General features: G+C 42.0%; 1 protein-coding gene across 1 annotated transcript in view; it reads left to right on the top strand.

Annotated features, from left to right (window-relative positions):
• Positions 1–9719: 9719 nt before the first annotated feature.
• Positions 9720–9849, top strand: part of STK24 (serine/threonine kinase 24) — a 52599-nt gene continuing 52469 nt past the window's right edge. Inside the window, exon 1 of the mRNA XM_010578336.1 lies at positions 9720–9806. Coding sequence (XP_010576638.1) covers positions 9720–9806 — 87 coding nt within the window. The remainder of the gene's footprint in view (positions 9807–9849) is intronic.

The raw sequence follows: 9849 nt of genomic DNA, 5'->3' as shown, positions 1-9849 counted from the left end.
GGCAATTCCCGGGGCGCTTCTAACGAGATCTTCAGGTTGGGGCCAAGGACTGCTGCACCCTGATCCCTCTCCCCAGAGCTGCTCCTCCCTTGCTCTGTCCTCGACTGTGTCTGCCCTATGGAAAGCAGAGGAAACTTCAGCTCAGGGTCGCTGTAGGGGAGAGGTGTGGTTTCCAGCTCAGGTTAAGTTAACATGAAACGATGTCAGTGCTGAAGAAGGAGGTGGTCACTTGGAGGGGCAGTCTTTGAGCAGCTAAAACCCCTAATGACACTGCACCCTCATCCTCACAGGGACTTCTTCAATTTAATTTTAAAGGTGAACTGAAACACTTTAAAAATAATCTCTACAGAAGTTGGTTAAACACCCAAATCGTTAAATACAAACACTTTACATGTATAAAAATCACAGATATGCATATTTCGAAAGTGCTTCTTTCTTTGCTTAACAGTCAGAACATAACTACATGGTCTTGTGTTTCTGCTGGAAGAATGACATAAAAGCACGTGATAAAACCTTGAGCTGTAATAAAGAACAGGTTAGAAATTTTTATTTTACTTTCATAAATGCAAATAAATGCAAGCATAGAACTGCATTACATTCTTTGAGAAACTTGCTCGTGGAAATAAGTAAGTCAGTGGCCACAGTGTCAGCCTGTATACAAGCGAGAAAGGAAGATGCACCATTGGCTGAGGAGCCTATGTACTACCTACAAACAGCAGAAATCAGAAATCCAGCGAAGCTGATGAGAATCTTTCCACTGATAGCGGTATGCTTTGCCTGAGCCCCTCAATGCACACAACTACAGCACCTTTCCATGTCTGATCCAGGTGGGTAGTGCATTGGCACCGGAGAGCTTCTCAAAAGAAGAGCGGGGAAGGTCATGATTTGCACCAAGGGAGTTTGGGAGGAAGGTGCAGTTGGGGCCAGGATATATTCTAGGTGCAAGAAGCAGAATGAGCAGAACTGAGAGTAGATGTGCAAGACAATCGCAGTATTAAAATAGGAAACCAGAACCTGATCCAGGAAGAACAGAGTGTCTAAGTGACTTCTGGACACTGAGCATAGCAGAAATTTGCATTTAGCCCAAGTCAGTCTGTATAAAAGCAGGGTCCTCCCTGTATTTCTTGCTGTATTCAGAAGATAGAGTCAGTATAGATAATTCTTGGTGGCCCATTCGGGTGCTTATCTGTCTATTTCTCATTTAAGCCTCATCAGAAAATAAATGGAGATTTGTGAGCTCCGGCAATTCCCTCTGATCATTTCTACGGTGCTGAGGCAAATCCCTCTGCTATCAGGAGACAGCGGGGTGGGAAGTCTCTGCAGCTCTGCTACTCCATCAGTGTTAATATGAGCCTACAGCCCATAACTCTCCCTGTAAATTTACTTCTGAGCAGGGAAGAACACCGGTGCTGATGTGGAGCAGCAAAATCTGTTCTTCTTTGCACGTAAAGTATCAGGTACCCACTATCTCAGCAGGAAGAAAAGATATGCTCGGTCCAAAATCCCCAGGAAGCCTGCTCTCTTGAAAAAGACGGGAGGAAAATGGAGCTGACAACTGTAGATGCCAAAGGAGCGTGAGGGTTTGGGATCCTGCCAAAGGTCTGGTGCAAGTGGGAGGTTGCAGCAGATTTTTGTGAATGAAAGGAGGTCTGCAGGAGGAGGTGGAAGATGGCTGGAGCGTGTCAGAGCACCATGAGCACTACAGGAACTTACTGGGTAACTACTTTTAGAAGGCTGTGGGATGGGAATGATGGGGAGGGTGGGAAGGCACATGCACAGGACCTGCATTTTTGTGGGGGCACAGTTATTGCAGGCTGTAACTGTCCCACACACATACTTAGTGGGGATGATGGAGGGTTCAGACATTAGAAAACAGTTTACAACCTGTAATTTATTTTCCTAATAGAAACCCTCCCAAAATAAAAACCTCACAGTTTTGGGTCTATCTGTGATTTCTGGCTTTTCACTCTTGGGTGTTACGTTTTGGGGCTAGAAAGGCCACAGGCTGGTGTTTCTAAGCGCTGAGGGTCTCTGATTGCCTAGGAAAGAGGTTTAGTTGCAGCAAAGTCATCCCTCCACTGTTTGCTTCTGTACCTGCTCTGCAAAGACTGACCGCTCCGGATACACAGCTTTGGGCTTAAACCACGGGCGGGAGCATTCCTTGCTGCAAGCCGAGAAGGTGGATTTTTGTGGTATGAAAGAGCTGGAGCCACCATCCCACTCCATACAGGACATTCTGGATGGAGTTTCACCTTCTACCTCATCTGAGCTAACTGGGGGGGCTACCAATGAATGGGGATGCGCTGGCATCCCTCCCTCCCTCCCACACACACACGGTGTCCTTGCTGCCACAGGAGACTAATCCGGCAGGATGTGGATGCATTTCCCACGGGATCAGTGAACCGATCCAAATCACCATGCGGGCATGTGATTGCTAATGCAAGGACGGGAGCCAGGGCTGGGAGAAAGGAAGAGCAGGATCAGCACTTTGGCAGCAGACCGCAGCTAAATTGGATTAAGCGCAACATGAAGCTGTACCCTAAAAAAACCATCACGTTGCAATGATTTTCATTTGTTACCAACATCCTAGACTGGAAACTGAAGCCTGCGGGAATCCATATGTTTTTGTGTTCAATGGATGAATACAATACACTTCTGTCAACACAAGATTTTACAGGTAGCTTCTGGTATATCATGAGATTAATGAAGGGTAAAATGGGATAATTCTTGAATTAAAATAGTGAAGCAGTGCAGTCAACTGTAAGACCACTACTTATCAGTTATCAGTGAGGTACAGTGCAACTTTTTCTGCCGGGACAACTGTAGCCTGCAAGCAAACATTTTAGATCTGTGATGACATGGACTCTCTAGGGACATAGTTAGAGGTTAGAGCGTCTCATCGCGATTATAGGGTCACCCTTAATGGATCCATTTAGTCTGGACATTTTGCTAGTCTGCTGTGTATGTAGACATTAATCTGAGATAAGAACTGATGTCTCCATTACAAAATGTGAAATGTGAGAAGAAGATAGAGAAGATACATGTTTTCTTCTGTTTGCATATGTTTGGTTTGTGTGACAAGGGGCTAAGAGAAAGGTTTATAAAAAGCAAGATTTAATGAAATGATCCTCTTCGGGGGCAGAGGCACAGTGCGGTATAATCAATCTCATGTTTCTTAATGAGCTCTAGGTCCCCATCTAATTTTAATTGTCTGCCTGGAATACTAAAATACTTTCAGGCACTTATATTCTGCTCATTATTAATAAAGGGCATACAACACTTGAGACGTTTCTTCCATTTCCTGCCTCATTCCGGCTTATCCATTACGATTCTCAGCACTACAAGAAAGTGAATTTTCTCCTATTAATAAGAATCTTAAAACCCGGCAATTTTCTATGAACGATATGAAGTACATCACTGCAGGAAGTGAAATATATAGAGAACAGCATGTTTTATACAAACATAGCAAAATACTGGATTTTTCTTTGGGGGAACATAATCTAATAGCCCTTTTCTTTTTTTTTTCCTTCAGCATTCACGAGACCTAAAGCAGAATGTCACTGTTTGAACTTCAAACTCTGCTTCTGTACTAGACAAAATCATTTTCTCACAGGATGGCTTATTGAACCAGAACTTAAATGCACAGCCAAGTCTAGCTGTAGAAGGCAATCTGTGTGCTTTTGAAGCTATGTAAGCTTCCTCTGCTGGCATAAATACATGGCTGCGGGGTTACCCATGGCACGTTGAGAGGAAAAAAGGCTCCATCATGAACTTTGTAGAAGGGACCCCCTTTCCACCAAAAATTGAAAACTGAAATTTTCAGATTTTGGTGGAAACACAGAAACCCGTAATGTTTTGTAGGGGTATGATCCCCACATAGTTTGAAAGCACACTAGAAATTAATCTTGTAGAGCAAACACAATTAAAGGCAGGAAAAAAATGTCAGTTCTGGACAACACAAGGATATTTTTTGTTATTAACAGGGAGATGTGCATTTCTCCTTCAGCACAGTAGAAGAATGTCAGAATATGGGTGTTGTAAATGTCCTTAATGAGGACCTACAGAAGTGGAGCTTTCTGGGCAAACTTTATAAACATGAAATAGCTAAATCAGTGAATGAAAACGCACAGATATAATTATAGTTCATTTCTGCACACTGAGTCATCCTGACTATGGGTTCTCATTTCAGCACAATGCCCAGTCCTTTCTCCTTTCCTTTCTGAGAGATCTGCTCAAACAGGGACTTATTCTCCCATGGATGAGCCAAGGAACTGGACAAGGGTAGGAAATAATTTTATTTAAAAAAAAAAAAAAAAATTAGTGCTAAAAAGTGTTTCCAGAGAACAGCTAGAGGGTGTAAATTCCTGTTTCTCAAGGCAGTTTTGGTTTAGGACCTCGTAAACAATCTCAAGCCATAAACAGTTAGGCAGACCATTTTAAATCTTGATTGTGAAATTCCTGATGGAGAGTGTCGCGAGAGAGCCGAACAGCCAGTGTGAGAAGAAAGATACGGAAGGCGGCCTGGGGAATAACCCTCTTACACCTCGCGCAGTGGCAGGGGAGGGATGAGGAGGAGCCTGGTGTAGGGACTCTGTAACCTAGTCGGTCTCCCCGGAGGGTCAGGGTTGCTCAGAGTTACTGCTGGCTGACCTCTACATGCTGTTCCAGCAGAAGATGTGACTCCCCGGGTCTATGGGGTTCAGCCGTCCGCTTTTGCATAGCTCACTAGCAGAACATATACCCACCCTTGTAGCTTACAAGTTCCAGCGCAGTATTCCCTACTGGTCCTCTATCACTGAATAAAATCCCTTCAGCCACATCCCATTGAACTAGGGGCAAACTAGAACCAGAATAAAAATGTTCAGTAACAGACACACAGCATTTCCACCCATTCCCCAATTCAGAAATGGCTGAACAGTAGGTAAATAAACTTTTAGCATGCAAATATATATTATTTAAACTTAAAAAAAAAGTTTCTGAATGGTAATGTGCCAATTCAGCTATAACTATGATATCAATTCGGTAATATGAGGGTTTAAGCCCATCTGCATAAAAGTCAAAAGAGCAGATTCTGATAGCTTATTTCTTCCCATTCAGAGAAATTCTGTTCCTGATGTCAGTATAAAACCACATGAAGAGGAATGGGACCCATCTGGCTATATGGGTAGGCTGTTCGATTATTTCACTGTTCACTGTACATGAAGCTTAAAGCCTGACTTTCTCTCTTTGATTTTCATTATTCCTTAGTGGGCTCTCCAGAGTCCTGTTATTTTTTCTTTTCTAGTGCTCTATCAAAACTTAATACTCTTTTTAATTTGTCTTAGTAAAGACTATAGATTGACATTGGGAAGCTAGGCAAAGTTATTTCTAGCATGTTGCTGTTGTATGAACAATTCTTCCATGAATTTGCCAATTTTTAAAATTAAATTCCCCCTACCCCCATCTCATGGCAGTGAGGTCCATTATTCATTTGTGTTGTTACCTGCTTTTCTCTATTTTCAAGTTTCTGTCTGATAGCTGTTGTTACGAGAAAAAGTGTACAGTCACTCCCTCGTCATCTTCTTCAGGCCATTCATGAGGTTACAGAACTCTGCTGTCCTCATGAAAAGTCTCTTTCCTAAGCTGAGGACTCATAATGTATTTAATTTCTCCATCTAGAGAAATTTTTTTTGAATCTTTGATCTCGGTTTTCTTCCATTTCTGGTGTCATCTTCTATGCTACAGTATCATTTTAGAAATGGAAGATACAGTCTACAGGAGCAGCATGGATTTATAGTGAGGTATAACAACATTGCTGCCCTTATTCCTTTCCTAGTAACTCCTAACACAGTTTTATCTTCTGACTGATTTGAAATCAGTGACAGCCAAGATTTCCTTCTTGATTGGTAAGAACTCCAGTATGTGAAGTTAAAATCTTCTCCCACGTACTTTCCCCCCGTATAGTTTTCAGCACTGAACTCCCATCTGCTGGTATGTCACTCAGCAGTCACTCACTCCGAGATTCTTCTGCAATCCCTTGTGCTTCATTTTAGTTTTTACCTCCTGATACTTGGCAATGTGAGACTATTTTGTCATTTCTCTTTAGTCTCTTTTCTAGGTCATTCATGGATATGCTGAGCAAGATTGATCCCAGATGAATTCCTGTGACAGCCTACTGGTAGCACCCTCCACTGTGAAATGTTTTTATTTTTTCTTTCCTCTCTATCATCACTTACAGATGCATGTGAGGACCTCCCCTTTTACCCCAGGAACACTTAAATTCTTTAAGGTCCATTTGTGAAGAGCCTTGTTAAAGCTGCTTTGCATTATATGAAACAGGCTAGTGTCATACATTTAAAGTGTAAGTATTCAAAACGGAGCCTTATTGACAAATTACTGAGAATTTAATTTTGAGTACATAGTCCATCAGGCTACTAACTGGGTAATTAAAGAAAGGGTAAGACCAGGAACCTAATATATACAGTTAAGAGAAGAAATGACACATTTTTATAGGGGTTGTTAAAACAGTTTACTAAGAAATTGATCAGTCAAAAAAAGCGTAGAAAAAGGAAACAGGAAAGACAAAAGATAGTGGTGGATAAAGATGATAAGGAAGCAAGAAAAAAAAATCCATTAACAAGCTGAGCAGTGAGCAGCATGGTACTGTGATTCGGTTAATTGCTCTACAGCCCTCAGGCCAAGGGTGGCAGGAGACCCCTGCTGCCCTACAAGATGGACCAACTCAACCCCATCCGTGCGGGAGTCTCCGTAACTTCGTAGCCGTACGTTACTGCAAGTAATACTGTCATGCATTCAGCCCCCTCATTCTTCCCTCTTCCCCAGGTAAATTTGTGCCTGCTACTTATTCACCATCGCATTTCTCATGTGCTATATTTTGCAGACATATGTCCCACCTGTTACAATCCACAGTGCTTTTTCTGTAGTGTATTTATTTCCGAATAGGATTATTTATTTATTTATGTCATATTAAAAATTCTAAAAGAGCTAAGTTTCTGGTGCACTTTTCTTCTTAGAAAACACCAATGGTCTTGCATTGCTCATTTGAGAAGTTTCGGTCTTGGTCAGTAAGCAACGTTTTCTCTTCACAGACAGTTTATAAACAGAAGTTCACAATCTGCCATTATAATGATGTAATTATATTTTTCTTCACTAACGTTTTTCTTATATAACCAGCGAAGCAGAAAATATCTGTGTAGTCATATCATTTTAAATTGAAAGCAAACCAGGTATTGAGAAGTTTACACAAAATAAATTGAATCTTTGCATGCTGGAAACATCTGGCTTCAAAAACATAGAACAAGGAACGATCTTAATGATAAGAGCTGTTTATTTTTGAAGTCTCTGTCATTGTACTGGGATGGCAGGCTATCATAACATGTAATCATTCCATTTTTAATAAAGATTTCTGCAAAAGTAGCCTTTGGAGTATAGTACACAAAATCTTTTTTCTCAGAAAAGGCTGAGAAAAGGAGAGGAAAATTTGCAAGGGTCCGGGGGGCGATTGGAAGCATATCAGAACATAAGATACAGTATGGAATACAGAAGCTGACAGACATTAGACATTCTAATACATTGTTCTGACTTCATTAGAACTTAGACTGGTATCTGGTTTATGACATAGAGTTTTGAATCTGCTTCTTTGTTTTCCTGCATTTAACAAGTCGACCTGCTCATATCGCTTATTCCACTGGCTCAATCCTTTTTCAGGCACAGTCTCTTGTTGAACACATAACACAGAACTTTGAAACCTTGAGATTAAATAAATCCATGATCTTTACTCAATGATGGCATACAAGCAAGAGAAAGAACTCACAGTGGCCCTAGGCTAGGAGCTTACATGGGGAAAGTTACTTCAGAGCAGCGAGCACATGGGAACTTTTTTGTGCTTATGTGTCTTGAGCCAGAGAATCTACAAACTAAATGTAGAAAGGGAATTAGCAAGGTAAAACATAAACATCTCTAGCAAATCAAGTCTACATTCCTTATGAAAATTATTTCATAGTATATACAAAGAATTTACTAATGGACAGAAAAGAATAGCTTTATACCTTTTGTAATAAAAAAGATAAAATTTAGTTTTATATCTTTTTTATTTTCACTCTGCACTGAATGTGCAACTGCACAAAAAGCAAAGCAGATGCTAAAAATCTGTCTCACGATGACTATATAGAAAGGAGCAAAAATAAAGCTGCACAGGCAATGGTAAACCTGGTATTTTCTCAATGAGGATTTTTAATGTTGTGTGAGATAGCGAAATCTCAGTGGTATTCATGGGACAAAGGAAAAGGTTCACTTGCAGCCCATGGACTTTCTCCCTAGCAAGCTAAAAAATTTACTGCAAACAGCGGAGCAACCATGGAAATACTAAAGCTCTCTTTTTCTTTTTTTTTAAAGAAGATTGAAAAAATGCTTTAGAAAACAATCTAAAGAGAAAGTTTTGGTACCGATTCTTGTGACTGTTTTTTGACTTTTGACTGAGGTAAGATTCAAATGAAAGCTTTTACATTTCTTAGAGAATTACATACCAGTATACAGTAGAAAGATTTTCATATTTGCTGAATTTAACCTCCCCATCATTTAAACTCCATTCCAACATTAAGGACACTAGCAACTCCTTCATGAATAACTAATAAAAGAACTCCGATAGTTCAATTTTCTACACAATTTCTATCCATCCTCTTTTCCGTGTTTCACTGCACTCAAGAGCTGGTATATTTAGTCTAACTTCTCAGGGAAAAAAATCAGTGTGTGTGTGTTTGTGTGTGTGTACACAGACATGCCTGTATAAGGCTGTTTGTTAGCTAATTTTATATGAGTTTGAGGGGTAGGAATCTTAGAGACATTTATGTTTCTACAGGTTTCAGGAAAACAAGATCGTGTAGCATTAGCTCAGCCCATATTAGACAACAAAGCATAACTATAGGAAAGACTTCAGTGGGAGTTCTAATCACGTTTCAGTAAGACTATTTTATATTTTAAAGTGTTTCCTGCAGTTAAAAGATTTGTACAAACTCTCTGGTGGATTACCTACTGGTAGCCATGGTAGATGCTCACCCCTCTCTTTAATTCAGTCGAGAAGAGAGTGAACCGCCGTCCTGTGGATCCCAGACCCACTGGCTGAGCAGGTTTCAACCATTTTAACGCTCATGAAACTACCTAGCTTTTTGCGGGGGAAAAAAAGCAAAGAGAATCTTAGGGCGCTCCATAGCACGTTTGGCAACTGTGCGAAGGAGCTCTTGAATCTCACCTTAAATAGGCCAAACATGAGGAACACAACATCGCCCCATCCTTCAGGGTTTTGCACGGGTCCAGGGTTCCTCCTGCGGGTGGGGGACCCGACTGCGGGCCCACCGTTCTTCCATTTTGGAAGTACCGCAAAACCCCGGCCGTCATTTCGGTGCTTTGGCAACTTCTGAATGGGAAGTACCTGAAACCAAATCCCTCAGCGGGGCGATCCCTCAGCGGGATGATAGCGTGACCGCGACCTTTCCCGAAGCTTCCAAGCGTAGGGGAGGCAGGAAGAGGACACACCACAACGTGCCCAGGGTTTCCGCCATCTTGATCTGTTGCCTCACCCCTCACTCTCCTTATTTTAAGTGAGCGGCCTCCCAGCCCCACCGGCAGCCGCTCGGGATCTCTCCCCCCCACACACACCGAAAAGAAACCCAACAAAAGCCCGTAAGGCCGCGGCCTCCCCTCCCCTCGCCGCCCCGACGACGATGGAAACCCAGCGCCCGCCAACCCGCACCCCTAGAGGTGCTCAGGGGATTCGAACCCGGGACGCTGGGTCTCCTCCGTACCCAGCGGTACCGTTCGGCCCTTTCGTGAGGGGAGGGGGGGGGGTGGGGC

The sequence above is a fragment of the Haliaeetus leucocephalus genome, unplaced genomic scaffold (genome assembly GCF_000737465.1).
Source record: "Haliaeetus leucocephalus isolate CR32 unplaced genomic scaffold, Haliaeetus_leucocephalus-4.0 Scaffold626, whole genome shotgun sequence".
NCBI lineage: Eukaryota > Metazoa > Chordata > Aves > Accipitriformes > Accipitridae > Haliaeetus > Haliaeetus leucocephalus.
The sequence above is the reverse complement of the archived record's forward strand: the minus strand, read 5'-3'. Positions and strand labels throughout refer to the sequence as shown.